Below are 20,808 nucleotides of genomic sequence, written 5' to 3'. Positions count from 1 at the left end.
CCTCTGAGGGCACTGTTTCCTCCTTCACTTGACTCCGGTCCAACACCCCATGAGTCCTCTTACAGCCCATTCATTTTTTCCTCTCTGCCTTGAGAACACGAATACATTGGGGTTTCTGATCACTGTCATGACTTCCTTTCTAGAAGAAAGAATTCATGAATGAGCAGGAGAGTCTTATACAGAGCAAGCCTCTGTATAACTAAGGAATTCAACTTGATGTTTACTAGTTATCTGTATCAGTTAGAATAAGAAATATAACTTCTATAACAAAATACAACTATACAGCATGGCTTAGAGAACAAACAGATTCCCTGTCTCCCAAGGTTGACGGAGGTTATAGTTGGGTGTGGCTATGCCTGGCCTTTAATGTGGGTCCTGGGAATTGAACTCATACTTGGCAAAAAAACTTTACTGACCGAACAATCCTTCTGTCACCTCGACTCATCTTTTTCTGTTCGGTAATTGTTATCTCGTTGGTGGAAGGAGAAAAAACACACAAACCCGGGATCAGCAGAACCGTGGATTTCTTTATAAACAAGCAAGAGAACAATAGCTCACACGGTATCTGCAGAGACCTCATCTCTGGAGCCCAGGGCATCCATACCCACAAGGGAAGTGAGGGCAGTCTTTGCCTGGATGAATATTGGGATTATAAACATGACATCTTAGTTACTTTTCTATTGCTTCGATAAAAGACCATGACCATTGCAACTTATTAAAAGAAAACATTTAATTCAGGGCTTACAGTTCCAGAGGATCAGAGTCCATGATACTGGAGTAAAGACGTGGCAGCAGGAACAGCTGAGATCTTACAGATTGATTCCCCAGTTAGCAGGCAGAAAGAAAGAGACACACTGAATGGTAAGAGTCTTTTGAGTCTTTCCAACTTTTTTTTTTTTAATTATTATTATAGTGTGCCTTTTTTTAGATTTATTTATTTATTTATTTATTTATTTATTTATTTATTTATTTATTATATGTAAGTACACTGTAGCTGTCTTCAGTTGCACCAGAAGAGGGCATCAGATCTCATTACAGGTGGTTGTGAGCCACCATGTGGTTGCTGGGATTTGAACTTTTGGACCTTTGGAAGAGCAGTCGGGTGCTCTTACCCACTGAGCCATCTCACCAGCCCCCCCTCCCCCCGCCAAGAGTCTTTTGAAACTTCAAAGCCCACCCACTGACACACCTCCTTCAACAAGGACACACCCCCTAAATCCTTTCCAAACAGATCTACCAACTGGGGACCAAGTATTCAAATTTGTGAATTTAGGGTGGCTACTTACATTTAAATCACCACATACACAAGTTACCATGCCTAGTACACATGCACTTTTAAATTAAGTAAAGAACAGTGGTATTAATTTTAATATTATACATTTACTGACTATATATGTAAAATAATTTCAATATACAATATAAAATCACTAATGATGTTTCTATACTTCTTTTTATCAGGTCTTTCAAAGCCAGTGAGTTAATTTGTACTTAATCTATACCTATATCTATCTATATCTATATCTATATCTATCTATCAATTAATCTATCTATCTATCTATCCATCTATCTATCTATCTATCTATCTAAGTACCTACCTACCTACCTATCTCTCACTATACATATTTCAAACCCTCAGCAACCCCATGTAGCTTGAGGCTGTGAATTGGCCAGCATAGTTCTGTATCATCTCCCATAGATGATACAGACTATCATCTATGGGCACCAAACTACATTTTCTGGCAGTAGGCACATATTCACAAACATGCCCATATTGGCTTCCTGTATGTAAATTCCATCCTCTGCAGTGGAAAGGAGTTCTTACAAACACCTCCAAAAATCAATGTCTGCTTTTGGGGACCTCCTCCTAAGAAGGTCGGTCATAAGACCAAATGTTCTCCAGAGGGCAATGCTAGGATAAAAATCCCAGCAGAGTTATTGGGGTAGCACCCGAGCTAGCTGTCCATCCACTCATTCATTCACCCCTTCATTCATTCCCTTTTAAGTCTGGGGTGAGTACTGTTCTAAGAGGAACAGGTTTGTAACTTCCATCACTGAGCGGCAGCTCGGTGGGGCAGCTCCACAAGGTTCTATGAATCAGACTAGGAATTTGGTCACGTGTTGTGAAGCCTCCTTTCCAGCCCATTGACACCGCCTCCCATGATTCATCCGAGCCTCAGAGAAGCATCTCACGTTGTTAATTGCCTGTATCCCGTGGCATGCCACTCCCCAAAGCTGCAAATCAAGGTTTTTGTGACATCTCTTCCCCAGCAGTGACTTGTGATTAGGTTGTTGTTCCTAAAAAAGGCCTATCCCTCCTCATCTTTGCAATTTCCCCTTGATTTTCTTGTTTGGTAAATTGCAGTTCCCTAGATAAAGATTGGGTTGGGAGTCTGCTCGCTTTCTCCTTGTTACTCAGCCAGAAAACACACCTAAGACTCAGACTGTGGGAAGTCACTTCAGAGACCAAGCAGGCCAAAGCTTTCAGAGACAGGGGAACTGAGGACTGAGAAGGGGGGAAATTGCTTACCCCAATTTTCATGCTGAGATAGTGCCCAATTGAGATAGTTTTTACTCCGTTTTAACTCCAACCTGCTCCAGCCTCTGACTCACGGGGCTAAGTACCAGTTTTCATCTTTTTTTTTTTTTTCTTTTTCTTTTTTGAGACAAGGTTTCATTATATACCTCTGTCTGACCTGGAACTCACTCTGAGGACAAGGCTGGCATCAAACTCATGGAGATCCTCCTGCCTCTGCCTCTTGAGTGCTAGGATTAAGGGCATGCAGCACCATGCCTGTCACCAGCTTCCATCTTAACAGTGACAATAATGACTTTGCTACGTCAGTTGATGATGATGATGGCATATAAATAAATCCTTTCTCTGCCCCTCAAAGAGTGACCTCTGCTGCACTCAGTGATCAACAGTCTCTTTCTCCAAGCTGGCCCTGTTCTCTGCTCCTCTGTTGGTCAGTCCTTCCAGCCTGCTATGGTTTTCCTGATGCTGGGCTTTGGTCTGTACCATTCCCCCAGATAACGATGCTCTTCTCACATCCTCTTTCCTGCTCATTTGGTAGATACTCTCTTTCTTCGGATGGTAGCTTCAGATGACCTCTGTTGAGAAGTCTTTCTGGTTCCCTAATGAGTACAGGATACCTATCACACCATCACATAGCTCTGTAGAGTACTGGCCTCAGTGGTTAGTGCAGAGTAATACTTTTATCATGGCATTTCCATGCTTATGTGTCATAATGCTCATCTCTCCTCCCGACTGCCCACCCCTGTGTACTCTTCTCATCTTTCTGGCTGGTTCCTTTGCTCTTTCCACATAGTCTTCCCTATTGCTTTCATGCACTGTGTTCTAGTACCTCCCCCACCTTCCCTCCCTATTATTGAACATGATTTGGTAGGATATAGGAGAGAATTATTGAAGCCTTCAGGAATGCAGGGCTCTCCACTTGTTCAGAGGACCACGATTGGGGATATATTTGACACCACAGCCATCAGGAATGAGCCGCTTCTCAGCAACCATGTCTTCAAATTCATCTGCATTAAACTTGGTGAAGCCCCACTTCTTTGAGATGTGGATCTTCTGGCGGCCAGAGAACTTGAACTTGGCTCTGCGCAGAGCCTCAATCACATGTTCCTTATTCTGCAACTTGGTTCGGATAGACATGATGACCTGGCCAATGTAAACCCTGGCCACTGTGCCCTGGGGCTTCCCAAAGGCACCACACATCCCTGTCTGGAGCCTAGATCAGGGACAGCATTGTGATCAGAGGCTCGATTACCAACTGCCAGAAAATCAAGGTACTTTTAATTTGGATGTTCCTGATGGCAAAGGACGCTGAGCATGTTCCAAGTGCTCGTTGACCATTAGGATTTCTTCTTCTGAAATCTATTCAGCTTATCAGCCCACTTCTCAACTGGATCATTTGTTTTCTAGTGTTTCATTGCTGTTTACAGGCTAATCTTCTGTGTGGTTGGCAAAGATATTTTATCCTACTGTGTGCAGGAGTGCCTTCACTCTGGGGATCATTTCCTTTGTCATGTGCAAGATTTTTAATTTCATGTAACCTCATTTATAATTTTTTGGGGGCTAATTTCTGATACTATTGGAATCTTTTTAGAAAGTCTTTGCTTCTGCATGCATCTTGCAGTGTTTTATCTATGTTTTCCTGTACCAGTTTCAAAATTTTTAGATTACATTAAATCATTCATTTTGAATCATATTTTTTTTGTGTGTGCAGAGTGAGAAATATGGACCTAGTCTCATTCTTTGACAACATGGAGTTGCAGTTTTCCCAGTGCCCTTTGTTAAAGAGTCCATCTTTTATTGACTGTTTTTGACAGCCTTGTCAAAATTTGACTGTAGCTGAGCGGATCCCTTATTCTCCATTGGTCTGCAGTCCTTTCTTGAGACAGTACCATGTTGTTTGCATTACTGTAGCTCTGCAGTGTAATTTAAGATCAGGTATTGTGATGTTTCCAGCATTGCTCTTTCTGTTCACAATTGCTTTAGTTGTTTGGGGGGTAGGGTGTCTTTTTGCTATAATGTGAATTTTAGTTTTTTTCTAGTTCTACAAAGAATGTTGTTAGAATTTTCAGTGGGAATTATATTGAATCTGTAGATTGTCTTCAGAAATATATTCATATCCTTGGTTAGGTTTATATAGTGTTTTAAAAAAAGCTACTGTGAGTGGAATTTTCTCATTGATTTCTGTCTCAGTGGGTTCATTATTGGTATATAGAAAAGCCACTCATTTTTTTAAAAGCTGATTTTGTATTCTGCTACATTTCTGAAAGTGCTTATAAAGGCTAAGAGTTTTCTTCTGTGGTCTTTAAAGTCTTAAGTATAAGATCGTGTTGTCTGCAAATAAGTATAATTTGACTTATTCCTTTCTTGTTTGCAACCCTTTATTTTTCTCATGTATAGCTAAGACTCAGCACTATATATTGAATGTATATTGAGTGGAGAAAATTGGCACTTTTGTCTTATTCCAGATTTTAGAGAAAATGGTTTCAACTTTCCTCACTTATTATAACGATGGCTGTAGGTTTGGTGTATATTGCCTTTATCATGTTGGGGTATCTTTCTTCTATTCTTATTTTCCCCAAGACTTTTTATTATAAAAGGCAGCTTAGCTTTGTTGAGGCCTTTTCTACATTGACTGAGATGAACACGTGGATCTGCCCTTAAGTCTATTTATGAGCTGGATTACAGTTCTTGATTTGTGCATATTAAATAATCTTTCTTATTTTTATTTTTATTTTTTTGGTTTTTTGGGACAGGGTTTCTCTGTATAGCTCTGGCTGTCCTGGAACTCACTCTGTAGACCAGGCTGGCCTCAAACTCAGAAATCCACCTGCCTCTGCCTCCCGAGTGCTGGGATTAAAGGCGTGCACCACCACTGCCCGGCTTGAATAATCTTTTATCCCTAGAATAAGACTAACTTGCTCATGGTATTCAGTCTTCTTAATGTGTTCTTAATGTGTTCTTGGTGAATTTTTGTGTCTCTGTTTACCAGAAAAATGGGTCTATAGTTTAGTTTTCTTTTTGTGTCCTTATCTACTTGTGCAAAGTTGACTTTATATAATGAGTTTAGTCATGTTCTTTCTACTTTTTAGAACAGTTTGTGAGCTCTTCTTTGAAGATTTGATAGACTTGACAATGAATCTGCCTGGTTCTGGACTTTTCCTTGTTGGGAGGCCTTTTATTATTGCTTCCATCTTGGTGTTATGGATCTGTATACATTGTTTATGTCTTCTTAAGTTTACTTTGTGTGTGTGTGTGTGTGTGTGTGTGTGTGTGATTTGCACATGCTTATTTGCATGTGTAGGCATATGTGTACACAGGTGCATGTGTGAATGAGGCATGGAATTGGTGCTGGTGTCTTCCTTGATTGCTCTCTGTCTTATTCATTGAGTCAGGGTCCCTCAATTGAACCAAGAGCTCCCACTTCAGCTAGTATGGCTGGATAGCTTGTTCTGCCATTTCCTGTCTCTGCCTTCCCAGTGCTGGCATTATAGTCAGGCTGTCTGGCTTATATGTGGGTTTCAGGGATCTGAACTCTGGTCCTCATGCCTTCTTGGCAAGTATTTTACACATTGAGCTATTTCTTAAGACTATTGACTTAAATTCAGTAGGTCTATGTGTCCTACAATCTATTAATTTCTTCTAGTTTCTTTCCCAATCTTTTTGAATGTAAGTTTTCAACACCCTCTAGCAATTCTCTGTATTTCATTGGAATCCATATTTACTTACCTCTAATTTTATTTATGTGGGGTTTCTTCTTTTTGATTAGTTTGACTGGGAGTTTGCTGATCTTATTTATTTTTTGCAAAGATTTCACTATTTCTTGATCAGTTCTATGGACTATCTCAATTGCAGAACTTTCTGCTATTTTTGTGCTTGAATTCACGTCTTTCCTAGAATCCTTATGTGCACCATTAGTTTATTTGAGACATATGCTTTCCTCTTACACCTAGCTTGAACCATGTTCTGAGTTTTATTCTCATTTAATTCTAGAAAATGTCAAATTTCCTTTCTCAATCTTTCAGTGACTTCTTGGTTACTCTAGAGTTTGGTGGCCACTCTCCATCTATGCTTGCGGTCTCTCTAGAGTTTGGTGGTCACTCTCCATCTATGCTTGCGGTCTCTCTAGAGTTTGGTGGTCACCCTCCATCTATGCTTACGGTCTCTCTAGAGTTTGGTGGCCACTCTCCATCCATGCTTGCGGTTACTCTAGAGTTTGGTGGTCACTCTCCATCTATGCTTGCGGTTACTCTAGAGTTTGGTGGTCACTCTCCATCTATGCTTGCGGTCTCTCTAGAGTTTGGTGGTCACTCTCCATCCATGCTTGCGGTTACTCTAGAGTTTGGTGGTCACTCTCCATCCATGCTTGCGGTTACTCTAGAGTTTGGCGGTCACTCTCCATCTATGCTTGCAGTCTCTCTAGAGTTTGGCGGTCACTCTCCATCCATGCTTGCGGTCTCTCTAGAGTTTGGCGGTCACTCTCCATCTATGCTTGTGGTCTCTCTAGAGTTTGGTGGTCACTCTCCATCCATGCTTGCGGTCTCTCTAGAGTTTGGTGGTCACTCTCCATCCATGCTTGCGGTCTCTCTAGNCTAGAGTTTGGTGGTCACTCTCCATCCATGCTTGCGGTCTCTCTAGAGTTTGGTGGTCACTCTCCATCCATGCTTGCGGTCTCTCTAGAGTTTGGCGGTCACTCTCCATCCATGCTTGCGGTCTCTCTAGAGTTTGGTGGTCACTCTCCATCTATGCTTGTGGTCTCTCTAGAGTTTGGCGGTCACTCTCCACCCATGCTTGCGGTCTCTCTTGTTGTGGTTCCTAGTTGTATCCTATTTTTGATAAGATACTAAAAATTATTTCTTTTTTTTTTGTATTTGGAAGATCTAATGGGTAGCCTAAAATATGATCTACTCTAGAGAAGGTCAATGAACTGCTGAGAAGAACATATATTCTGTTTCACTTGGATAGATTGTTCTGAATAATCTGTCGAGTCCATCTGACCTATGGTGTAGTACAATACTGGTTTTGTTAAGTTTTAGTTTGGATGACTTATCTAAAGATGAAAGTGGGTTATTAAAACCACCTACTCTTATTCCACCAATCCCAGTTTGACCTTTCATGTCCAATAGTGCTTGTTCTTATAAAAGTTAGAGTCCTGTTGTAGTTAGGGTTTTACTGCTGTGAGCAGACACCATGACCAAGGCAACTCTTATAAAACTCTTATAAAAGAACAACATTTACTTGGGGCTGGATATAGGTTCAGAGGTTCAGTCTATTATCATCAAGGCAGGAAGTATGGCAGCATCCAGGCAGGCATGGTGCAGGATGAGCTGAGATTTCTACATCTTCTTCTGAAGACTGCTAGCCGAATACTTGCTTCCAGGCAGCTAGGATGAGGGTCTTAAAGCCTACACCCATAGTGACACACCCACTCCAACAAGGCCACACCTATTAATAGTTCTACTCCCTAGGCTGAGCATATACAAATCACCCCAGACCCCAAATTTCAAAACTTGTATTTATAATTGTTATATCTTGTTTTTGAAATGATACATGTTATTAATTCTTAGAGAAATTTGTGCAGTATATTTTGCCCATATCTACTCCCCCTTCAGCTCCTCTCAGATCCACCCTTTCCTTCTGCTCACTCTGTGTGTTTTTTATTCTCTCTGTCTCTCTGATTCTCTCTCACACAGCAGATGTCCCGTGTTCCTTTTGTTAGTATGTAGCTGCTTTACTTGTCTCCTGAGACAATTTTTGTCTGAAGTCTACATCATCAGATATCAAAACAGCTGCACCCACTTACATTAGTATGTGTTCATTGGGTGGACTACCTTTCATATTTTGACTCTTAGTCTGTTTTTACCCGTCACACTGTTTCATAAAGTCAGCAGTTAGTTTGATCTAATTCATCCATTCATCCTTTCATCCAGTTTACATTTCTGTATTGGTGAGTTGGGGATATTTGCATTTAAGGTTATTATTGGCATGTGTTTACTAATTCTTGTGAATTCCTCAGTTGTTTTTCTGATTAGTTGGATGATCTTTGTTGGTTTTTTCTTTCTCCCCTTTTAGTCTCATAGCTGGTCTACTGTGTTAGACATGATGAATCCATTCCCTGTTAGGCATGATGGATCTACTCCCAACTCTCCTTCATTCATCCATTGCTCTCATGAAATCAATTCTTTTCTGTCCTCTCCTGGATCGTCTTTCTTCCTCCTCTGTGTATAGCATTCCTGTAGGCATCTTCTGTAATACTGGCTTGGTGGTTGTGAACTGTCTCAGTGTGTGCTTATTGGGAAATGTTCCTACTTCTTTGTCCATGTTAAAATATAGCTTGGCTCGATGTAGTAATCTTGGTTAGTACTTATTTAGCTTCAGGGGCTAACACATATCCTTCTATGTTTTCCTGGATTTGAAGGGTGATAATGAACGACCTGATGCTGTTCTCAGGCTTCTGCTCTTGTAGGTGAGCTGGTGTTTCTTCCTGTAATTTTTAACATCATTTCTTTACTTTGTCATTTTGACATCTTGACTATAATATATCATGGAGATGTTTTTTTCTGGTTATATCCATTTGAGGTCAAATAGTTTTTTTTTTTTTTTTTTTTTTAGGAAGAAAATCGGTTTGTTGAGTACTCTGCAGGGGCTACACATTGGACAGTTAAAAAAAAGTTCTGCCTATAGCCTCAAATAGCAGTTTTAAAATCTGACATTCTGATAGCGCAACCCTAAGCTATAATAATTTGATACATGGTAAGGAATAACAGAAAAGTAGAAAAATATGAAGTCTTTGCTTTCAATTATGTTCAATAGTCAGAGAAACTTTGTACTTATAGTAAATATGCCACAATTATTTTTTTCATAATAGTTTTATTGATTACTTGGGAATTTCACATCATGAATACCAATCACACTCTCTTCCCAGTTTTCCAAGGGACATCTCACTCTTGTGATCTCCCCAACCCCAAAAAGAAGAAGAAGAAGAGAGAAAAGGAGAAGGAGAAAGAGGAGGAGGAGGAGGAGGAGGAGGAGAAGGAGAAGGAGAAGGAGAAAGAAGAAGAAGAAGAAGAAGAAGAAGAAGAAGAAGAAGAAGAAGAAGAAGAAGAAGAAGAAGAAGAAGAAGAAGAAGAAACAACCACCAATAAGTTCAGTGTGTGTTGCCCATATACTTATTGGAGCATGGTCAAACTCCCAGAAGCCAATCCCTAAAGAAAACTGAGTCGTTCCCTACCTGCACTTCCCAGCAGAAGCCATCGATTGTGGAGAGCTACACTTCAGCATCCTTAGCACAATTTGTAAACATTCTCTTTGCTCACTTCCTGTTTAGGCTGTGACTTTTTGGTAGTGGTAGGGGTATGGACAAGTATCTCAAATATGAGCCAAGGTGTTTCAACTCATGTTGACTGACATCATGCAGACTGAGTGTGTGCACAGTGCTAAGCCTTCACACCGAGTGTGAGCACAATGCTCACATGTATTCAGAGGCAAGGCAGCAATGTCATCACATTGAGCAACACAGGAGCCCTGCTGGTTTGTGTGTCCTTCACTTGAATTAAGTCTTGATCATTGCATGTTCAGACATCTTTGGCTATTGTGACACTTTCACACCCCTCCATATTCAGTTGTGAGACTGTTGAGGAACGACCTATAGTTTGAGAGGCCAATACTCCTCATGCCAGGCCACTTAACACTCAGCCCATGAAGAGACACATCCTTGCATTTCCAATTCTGACTGGAGATGAGTCAAGTTGCCCCAAATAGTCCTTAGACTCTCATCCCACTGTTTTGGTCTTTTCTTTTGCATGCTAGACTTCCTTTTAGCTGGTCTTTTGTTTTTTTAGAATCTAGTTAATATGGGAGGTGGAAAGAAAACACCAAGGATGTCCAAAGGTTGACTTGATTGATGCAGAGAAACATTAATACAGGATTGTGTGGATGGGAAAGGAATAGGAAGCCCCAGGAGAGGGTGAAGCAGAGGTGCTGGGTACATGGCACGTGTGGAATGTAGAAAGCTGACTGTGGGTCTTAGCAACATGCCTCTTTCTTTGAAGGAGTGAATTAATATTTGAAGTACAGATTCCCCCTGACCAATGCTGCGATTACATTCAGACAAACCCATCATTAGGTTGAAAATATCATAGGTTGAAAATGTATTTAATCACCAGGCCTGCTGGGCACTCTCGCTTAGCATCACAGCACGCTCTGGAGTTAGGGTCGGTTCCCTTCCTTGCAGGCCTGATGAGCTGAGTATTGCTGACACTGCCCACTATGGAGAGAGAAAATTAACATGGCTGTCCCATGGAAAGGCAAAATGTCAGACTCTAGAATACAGTCTCTACTGAATGTGTATCACTTTTGCACAATCAGAAAGAAAAGGAATTGTAAGTCAGAGCATAAAAGTCATGGACTGTCTATTTTTTTCTGGTGCTGGCGCCCAAACAAGGTACTTTGAAGTTTTAAGTGTGCTACCACTGGTGAGGTCCCTAACCCAAACTGTGTATTTTATATTTCTTCTTTCTCTGTTTAATGTGTCTATTGTCTATGCATACACATGTATAGCAGATAACTGTTTGCACATGTGTACCTGTGTGCACGTGTGTGCATGTGTGTGTATGTTTTCCACTATTATGCCTCACCTTATATTTTTTGGTTTTTGGCCGGGAATTCCAAGAGACTTCAAGGTTGGTGTGCTGCACTCCCAGGGATCTGCCTACTGTGGCCTTTAGCCTTCCAGATGCCAGAGTTAAAGGCCACTCATACCATGTCCAGTCTTTTCATCTTTTCTTTTGAGAACAGCATCTTCCACTGAACCTTGGGCCCCTGGAATGCCTATATAGCTCATCTGAAAGCTCTGGGTATGTGCCATTACCATACGGTCCCCTTCCCTACCACAACATTAGGGTTATAGATGGCTAATCTTGGCTTGTCATGTGGATACATGGGATTCGAACTCAGGTCCTCATGCTTGTGCACTAGGAACCTTACTGGCTAAGTCATCTCTCTCCCATGGCCCTAGGTTATTTCTTAATTACTGAGCATTTTCTTTAAAAAGATTTTATTTATTTATTTATTTATTTATTTGTAAGGCAGAGAAAAACTTGAGAGAATCAGCTCTCTCATGCTACCATGTGTGCTCCTGGATTAAACCCAGGTTTGGCAGCTGGGGCTTTCCCACTCTTAGACCCACCCAATGGACAAGCACCAATCCCCAACATTATGAATGATATGCTATGCTTACAGACAAGAGTCTAGCATAACTGTCCTAGGAGAGGCTCCATAGTCCAGCAGCCTACCGAAACAGATACAGAGACCTATAGCCAAACATTGGGTGGAGCTCAGAAACTCTTATGGAAGAGTTTGGGGGAAGGATTGAGGGCCCTGAACAGGATAGGAACTCCACAGGAAGACCAACAGAGTCAACTAACATGGACCCTTGGGGGATCTCAGAGGCTGAACCACCAACCAAAGAGTATACAGGGGCTGGACCTAGCTAGCCCTTTTCACACATACGTAGCAGATGTGCAGTTTGGTCTTCATGTGGGTTCTCCAACAAGTGGATCTGGGACTATCCCAAAAGCTTTTACCTGTCTGTGGGATATGTTCTTCTATTTTGGCTGCCTTGGTTGGCCTCAGTGGGAGAGGATGCACCTAGCCCTGCAGAGACTGCATGTGCAGGAAGAGGGGGGTACTGGGGGGCAGGGTGTAGTGCTCCAAGCTCTTAGAGGAGAAGGGAAGGGGGATGGTGGATGGGTTGTGTGAAAGGGGACCAGAAGGGGAGCAGCAATTGGGATGTAAAGTGAATAAAAAGATTACACAGAAGCTGAGCCACACCTATATTTGGGTTGCATGCCGTTGGACTCGAGAGAAGTCCCGGTCAGGATTATTGGAGGTGATGAGGGTGCACACTGTTAGTGGCCAAGGCAGTGGAGGAGGATGGCAGTGTTCAGTGCAGTGCTGGATCTATTTGTAACCCTGACATCACCCAGATCCTGGAATTGTTTTTTGTGTCCTGCGAGCACATGTGGAATCATACGAATCGTACTGGTAACTGCGTATGTGTGTCATATAAGTACCGTGTGCCTGGCACATTCCTAAGAACCTTCTGTGTGCTATCTGGTTCTGTCCACAGCTGGGAAGTAGGCATTACCATCTCCGTCTCATGCAGGGAAGGATTCAGTCTATGACTTTCAAAGTCAACTCCACTTGGGCTCAGGAGAATCTGTATTCGAATCCATGCACTCTGAGCCTTGATAACCGTCCCAGGGATCAAAGCAATTTGTTTTTATAAAAGGGAAGGGCGGCTTTAGAAAGGGACGTAGGGATTCTCTTGTATTTTTCTCCCCCCTCTCCCCTCCTCTCTCTTGTGAGAGATTTTCCGTAGCATTATGTGAGTTTATTGGATTTATAATATGGGTTACAGAGGCAACAGTTTCAGTTAAAGAAAATTGGCTTCTTTTTCCAAATGTCATGTATCTCATTTTCTTTCAGCAGCGCGGGCTTTCTTCAGCTCCTCTCAGTTCCTACGTCACTCAGAAGTGTGCCCCATAATTAGAATGTGAGAAACCCTCACACACCAATTTGGGCTTTGATATTTGTTCCAAGGGACACTTAAAATAAACCCTGAAGTTGATTATGAAAGGAGAGAAATGAATGGGAACCAGAGGGCACTGAACAAGAAGCAAATGTGAGGTAAGTGGACATTCTTAATGGTGAGGGCTCCATTCGTCCATCAATAAACCACCATCCCTTTGATCCTTCCAAGGGTAGATAGGTCCTTATCTCTCCCCTGTCTGCCTGTCTGACCCCACACCCACATCTTCTATGTCCTTCTTCCTTCCTTTCTCTTTCTCCCCCTTTCCTTCTTTGGTTCACTTAGTCAATGCATGGTTGATCAAGCCATCCATTTTTGTTTTTAATTTTAAAACTCAAGGGCAATTTTATTAGAGTTTAAAAGAATCTCCCATCCTCAGGCAGGAAGACTGTAGATCTTAGTAGCTTCCTGGAGGAAGAAAATAGAGGTGGAGAGAGAGAGAGAGAGAGAGAGAGAGAGAGAGAGAGAGAGAGAGAGAAGAAAGAATTAAGCTGGCATGGAGGTCAGACACATGGCAGACAAGCCACCCCATGATGGGGAAGAGCTAGGAAGCCCAAAGCATTAGAAAAGTCACATATTAGGTTCTGGCTAGAATCTGAAAGAAAGTGACAGAGAAAAGGAAAACAAAGAGTTGTTCCTATCTGACTCAGACCTTAGAAAGGAGAGCAGAGCCAGCCTAATCTCCTGATGCTCACAGGGAATAGAAGGGAGAGAAGGGAATGTACAGCATCTTATTAAAGAAAGCAGTCTTTCATTGCTACGGAGGAGAGCTTGCCTTCTTACGGGCAGTCCCTTTGCCAGATACTTGACTCACTTAATTGGAATATTAGATGTTTGTCTCCATCCTTGCCAGAGACTCTTTTTTTTTTTTTCTTCTGTTTTTGTCCAGAGGCATTTTAATTATCTGGCCTTTATTACTACTATAGCTTTCCCCTCCCTGAAGAGGTAGCCGTACCTGCTGTTATGGAATTGGGGTAATGGCCGATCTTAGCTCTGAGGGGTGGAGCTGTTGAATGTGGCATTGACTCCTCCATTTAATACGCATCTATAATGGGCATATGTTCCATTCCTGATACTGTGTTGCCTGCCTGCTGAGGATACAAATCAGTAGATCACAGTTCTGACTATGAGGGGCCTTCATCTATCAGGATGGAAATGAAAGCTGACAGCTCATGGTAGGTAGGATACACAAGAGCTGGGAAGAATGGTAAGAAATGTGGACTGTGCTCTAACACAGGGCTTCCGTCTTTCTGCAGCCCCTCAGTGGAGCCATGTTTATCCCATTTCGCAAGAATCACTCTGGGATGGCTGACTTATTTATTAAACATATTTAATATGTCTAGAACTGCTGTAGAGCATTTATACTCATTTATATATAGCATTACTAACAACCCTAAAGGAGTGATATTTATAGATGTTAAATCCCCCATTGCACAAATAATAAGAAGCAAAAATGAGATCAGAGAAAGCAGAGAGAGAAGTTTAAATTCTTCAAATGTGGGCTAGATTCTGGGGTCCTGGCCTAGAGCAGATAGGGACACAGGGAGTTCAGTTCAACAGGGGTGAGCATAGGTGTTCAATGGTGACTCGGTCAGTTTCTATTGCATAAGAAAGGACTGCTAAAATTTTCAGTCACATAGCAAAGGTTATCTGTGAGATAATCTAGACTGGCCTTTACATTGTGACTGTGGCTGAGCTAAGTTCCCTGTTGTGGATTGTTTACAAGATCTTCCCCCTATGCATTCATTCTGGGTCCCAGGCCCTGGCTTGGAGCTAAAGTCTCAGCACAGGGTGAGTCCTGAACACAAACTGTTGTTGTTTGAACTTGCTTCTCTGGTAGAATGCCAAACTACAAGCCAAGCAAACAAACACATCTCAAGGCTCTTTCTGCATTCATTTGGTAGCATATCATTGGAGAACCCAGGGAGCTAGGCACAAATCAAGAGGTGGGCAAGCACTCACTCCATCACAGGAGTATAGGACGTCATATGACCTGCCCCAACAACAACAAAAAGTGTAACCCTTCTAAAGAAAGAGTGAGTATTTTTCTAGCCTTGTTCCATAAAGAACTTGGGTCTAGGGCTGAACAGATGGCTTCATGAGTCAGGTATTTGCCTTGCAAGCACAAAGCTTTCCAGAAACCAGGTCAGAAAAGCTGCACATGGTGGCACCTACTTCACCATAATGCCAGCCCTGAGAAGGAAGAGACAGACAGATCCCTGGGGGTTCACTGGCCAGCCAGCCTAGTCTACTTGGTGTATTTCAGGCCAATGAGAGATCCTCATTTAAAGAAAAAGTGGACAGAGTCTGAAGAACAACACTCGGGGTTGTCCTCTGTCCTCTCTATGTATGTACACAATGTATACCCCGCAGACACACATGTGCATACATATACACATACTTACACTTACCAGTACTCACTGACAAAGAACTGGTGTTCAGTCGAAGAAAGAGGCCTGTCTCCCCTGCCAGCCTGATAGAGACTGAGGTAGCAGTCAACCTCTGCCCTGCTGTGTGTACCCAGGGTTCAGACCTTGGTAAGAATTTAGCTCAAAGGCAGAGCTTGGGGTATTGACCAGAGGAGAGCTTCCTGTCATTGCTAATTCTTTAGGCTGAGCCTGGATTGGAATCTAGAACAAGGGTGAGCCCATAAAGAAGTGGGACTGGATGGACATGCCATGTGATGGGTTGGCTGAATGAATAGGAGGTGTGTGACTAGTTACATGGTTAGATCCAGGAGCGATGAGGCCACTGGGAGAACCTGGAGGGCCTAGAATTCTGGCCTTGGGAATGTGTACTTTCTTAGATCTTGCCTGGACAGCCACATATGGTCTGAAATTGGGAAGAGATGTGATCGGTATTGTGTTATCCCATGTGGTCCATGGGGAACAAGATGCACAAGGATCCTGTTGGTCCAGTTTTGACCTACTGACTTAGAACCTGTGTTGCAATGAGCTTTCTATGTAACTTCTGTGTGGATTTTCCTCTTTCAGCCAACCCAAAAGACATGAGGGCATAGTTCTCCAGATGGCCAAGGTTGTCCATGACCCCAACTATGAGAAGGTAGAATCCAACTAGAAAGTAAGAGGGAAGAGTCCCCCAAACCACACCCCCATTTCTGACACAAATTGTGAAATTTAGTCATTTCTCTAAAGCAGCCTCAGTTTCAATAATTCTCTGGGTGGTCTCCTAGAACTCACTGGGAGCTATTTTACTTTTGGATACAGTGTCTTGCAGAGTAGGAAACCATTAAAATCACACAGAGGAAGAGTTCCATAGGTAGAACTTAGAAAAGTTCCATGTGCTGAGACCCCAGCCTCAGGGTATGCTACCTATGGAATAACTCCAACAGGAAACTCACCTGGCTTTCATATTAGGAATTTCAACTGGGGCAGCATTATGTTAACATGGGCTGTTACCTACAATCTCTACCATGTCACCACAAACTGTCAGAAGTGGTCAGAAAAGCCACAATGAGCACTGAAGACAATCCCATCATACAGAGACTCTCAGAGTCTTAGGGGATCCCTTCCTGGATCCAGGAATAAATAGCAGACTTCACTCTGGGAGTGATAGCAGCCGTTTAAGAAGTGTTGGTTTTAGGGATGGGTGGATTCTTGTTTAACTTCAGACACTTCTTGACCTCAGTAAATTTGGAACAGAAAGGCTCAGAAATAGACTCTTCACCTGTTACATTTCTTCCATCCTGCACCCATATTTTCCCCTTCCAAAGCAGGATTCATACGGTCCCTACAACCATCAGCTTTGCACGGCTCACATACTTCAACTTAGTATAAAGTTTTAAAATATATAACAAATAATGTGAAGGAATATATGTCCACTGTAAAGTCCTTATAAAACCCAGTCCATTAGCAACAAATATACACCAATAAAAACATGAGGGATTCCAAAGGAAATAATTATATTGAAACACAGCCATCCAAATGCGAAGAAATATTTTGTAATGTCATAATAAATGCGTATATTTACTGACATTTTAAATCTCAAGCTAGCAGAGGGTTTAATAATTACTGTGATTTCAGAGCAACATTGAGCATAAATATTTAACAACATTTGATACATGCAGTAATCATTAGGTGACTAAAAATATCAATGGATTTTATTAGTGAAAATTCGAGATCCTATTGCTGCTGTTGTGGTTTGTTGCCTAAATTCATAATGGAAAAAGTGCTGCACTTCAGTCAGAGATTCATGGGAAACATGATGTAATGTTTTGCTCAAGTGCAAATAGTTCACTTTTTAATTCATAGACCTATAAACCCTAGGTTCAGAAGCCTTGCTTCAAAGTCTTGTGTGATATGTTTTTGTTTTTTAATTGTGTGCTGAATGACAATTCAATTTGTTTCAAGAAATTTCTGAGAACTTTGGGAGAGTCCTCAAGGAAATTGGAGGCACCCTGGAGTTGAACAAAGCTTGTCTGGGGATTTGGCGTGCTGGCGTCTGGATGGATTTATGGGTGAATGAGAACTGGGGACTATTGGTGACCTATAATCCCCTCATCTGAAAAAAATCTTCATTATGCGATATGACTTCGAGGTGGGCTGGCTTTCTCCACTTATCAGTAATGGGATTGAAATGTATTCAACCCCAAAGCGCTGGCCCAATGCCAAGGTGAGGGTGGAAGAAAAATAAATGAAAATTAAGAAAAGCCGAAAGAAAACCAACTGTGCAGAGCCTTTGGGGAAATCCATTTGTGGGCACCGAGTCAGCATCCATCTGGAGGACACGAACATTTTCACACCATCCAAGATCGGGGGGGAAAAATGGACGAGTCTCAGGAGCAAGACTAATGTTTGAATAAGAGGTGTTTTCTGAATGACCCACAGAGATTTTTATTATGCTCATGACTTTTTGGAATACTTTCCACTGGCACTGTAAAAACCTTCCTTTCACAGAAGGATTTGCCTGTTGTTCCCTTAGAAGGGCCGTGAGGGCAACTGCTGACTGTTGGGTGCGGGCCAATGCTGCAGAGCTGAGTGTTGCCTGGGAAGGCGGGGCTCAGGACTTGTTCATATTTCTGTTATTCCTAGGTGACAGACTGGCTCGTGGTGTGGGTCTCCTCCAGGGGTCAAACTCAGTAGGATAAAAGTCTAGAAGTGGCTTGAGGAATATGCATATTTGGATCAATTTCCCATGTTTTGTTTTGTTTTGTTTTTTTCTTTTTTGAGACAGAGTTGTAGGTATTCAGGCCAGCCTTAAAGTTGTTCTGTGGCCTAGGATGACCTTGAATTCTGATCCTCCTGCATCTCTTTCTCTCCAGTGCTAGGATTACAGGATGCATCAGTGCTCTTATGCTGTTCTGAGGATCAAACCTAGGGCTTTGTGTGTGTTTGGCAAGCATTCTCCAAACTGAGCCCTATCTCCTGTCCCCTGAGCCATATTCCCTGTTCCTCTAAGCCACCTTAATGGCCAGAGCTTTGAACGATGCAAAGGGAAGGGGGGGATCCTGCCTCCCTGAGCTGAAGCCGATCCTCCGTTGCAAGCCAATATGCAATCAAACCATATGCATTACTAGAAGTTTCTCGAGAACGCAAGGAATAGAAGCTGAGAGGTTCTGAGGCATTAACACATGCACACTGCCTTGGTGTAGGACTGAAGCCATTACACAGAGATCTAGAAGAGAGCTTATTGTCACCAGAAGGAATATCTTTTCCTTGGTGATCCAGTAGCGTCTTCCATACACCATGTCCAAGATGGAGCTAGGGATCGCCCCTGTGAGCTGCTCTCTCACAGGGAATCGTGAAGCCGGAATCAGAGATGAGCTTTTCCTCTGCAAGCTTTTACCACCATCCCATCCTACTCATCTGTCTTCTCATTGTCTTTGCGATCAGTGTCCTTCCTTCTCCCATGCATACGACCATCATTCTGTCCCAGCTGCTACCATTTTTTTCTCCAGAGCCAAGGTCTAGACCTGAAGAATAGGCTCATAAGACACTCTGTGTCTCATTATACCCATTTATAACCAAAGGACAGAGAGTACACTTGTTGATTTACTACTTGTTATTGAATACATTTAAGTTTTAGTTCTTTGGCCATTTCACGCGCGCGCGCGCGCGCGCACACACACACACACACACACACATTTTGATCACATTCAATCTTTATCTTTTATCAACTCTTACTCCCAGTGTATCCCTTCTTCCAGCATGCCCTATTCCAACATTCAGGGGTTGGGGAAAAAAAACACAGGATGACCATGGGGACACGCTAGACCTATTATGAGTCAGACTTCAGCCAAAACTCATCAGCCCGACCTTCGTAAGCCCCCACTATAACTGGAGGAACACAATGTTTCTTAGGGTCCCCAGAGTCAGCATGAGTTCAGAATCAGTATCCAATAAAGTCTGATTTTTCCTTTTCCCAGCATACAATTACCCTTTAAAAGACCATAGGTCCTGCTTGGCGAAGTACTGGGGAAAAGCTAACAGTAAAACTCTTAGGTAGTTTATTAAGATCCTTCCTCAGGGGAGGCTGGTTGCCCCTTCATTCAAGGGGTTCTGAGTCTGCAACTGGCTCAAGTCTGGAAATTGATTCACAGGTCAAGATTCCCTTTGCCATGATCCAATGAGTCCTTCTTTCATTTGTTTGAGAGTTTTTCTGCTTCTATATATCAAACAGAAACACAGTAGATTTCTCATCTATTCCATGCCTGGAAACATCATGACTGTTTAACCAGTACCAAAGGTCCTTATGAGTCTTGTCACCATAAAATTCACTTTTCTTGTGATGACCATTATGGGTCAGGCCATTATGACCATGATTTTGTCTATTCTTCCCATTGTGATAACTATGACCACCTTGTCTTTGACGATTCAGTGCTGCTGCCTGGCCCCTGCTACCTCGGGGACCAATCAAACCCATCACATCGAATTTATCCAACTGAGTAGCAGTGACTCCAACTCTAAGGTCTGGCCCAAGTAAATTGGCAAAATGAAATGTGAAAATTTTCAAATGTGCTAGTACCCCTATCACCATCACTGTTTTGCATTTTATAGGATTAGTGAAGAACATGTCTTCTGGGCCTCCCCACTGTGAGGATCACTCTAGCATCATAACATTCCTGAGACTTACAAGCTCTTCACCAACACTAAGCCAAGGGAAATCATGCATCTCCAACTGATTTTGAGTAGGCTGTCTTTTTTTTTTTTTTAATGCTTTTGTTTTATGCTTTACTCAGACAGGGTCTCACACATAGCCTCAGTTGGCCTGGAACTCACTATGTATGTAGACCAGGCTGGCCTCAAACAGTGGGCCAGCATTTGATAAATGCTTCAGCCAACCATTCAAACAAACTTTTGACACCTTTAAAAAACTGTGTGAATGTCCATATTAAACCAAGAATCTTTGTTCAGAAAGCCTGTGTCAATAATCTCAGCCCAAATCAGTTTTATGTTCCTTCCCCCATTATTCCACGCCCTTAAAATCCATTCCTACACATAGTCCCCAGACTTCTGCTTGAATGAGCTATCAAATTTATTATGCTCTTTAGTAGTACAGCACACCTCCTCATGGACTTCCCTTCCACCTTCTGTCTAGGAGTTTGCTTTGTCTTAAGTGTGGCTATAGGACTGGACCATATTGCTGGGCCTGAGGTTCATCAGTCTTGTCTTGCCTGGCGTCTTCTTCAGAGAAACTTACTGTTGGCTTAGCAGACAATGGACTAATT

General features: G+C 42.3%; 1 protein-coding gene across 1 annotated transcript; it reads right to left on the bottom strand.

Annotated features, from left to right (window-relative positions):
• Positions 1-3,430: 3,430 nt before the first annotated feature.
• Positions 3,431-9,784, bottom strand: LOC110307489 (60S ribosomal protein L10-like). The gene is made up of 2 exons (XM_021179727.1): positions 9,762-9,784; positions 3,431-3,746 (listed from the first exon to the last, which is right to left on the bottom strand). The coding sequence occupies exons 1-2, from the start codon at positions 9,782-9,784 to the stop codon at positions 3,431-3,433; spliced, it is 339 nt and encodes a 112-aa protein (XP_021035386.1).
• Between the last annotated feature and the right edge of the window lie 11,024 nt (positions 9,785-20,808).

The sequence above is a fragment of the Mus caroli genome, chromosome 2 (assembly GCF_900094665.2).
Source record: "Mus caroli chromosome 2, CAROLI_EIJ_v1.1, whole genome shotgun sequence".
NCBI lineage: Eukaryota > Metazoa > Chordata > Mammalia > Rodentia > Muridae > Mus > Mus caroli.
The sequence above is the reverse complement of the archived record's forward strand: the minus strand, read 5'-3'. Positions and strand labels throughout refer to the sequence as shown.

Bases quoted from the DNA above. Each gene is read 5' to 3' on its own strand.
- LOC110307489 (XM_021179727.1), bottom strand. From the start codon at position 9,784: ATGGCTTCTGCTGGGAAGTGCAG. The intron at 3,747-9,761 runs GTAGGGAACGAC...TCCCTGATCTAG, and splicing joins GCTTCTGCTGGGAAGTGCAG to GCTCCAGACAGGGATGTGTG.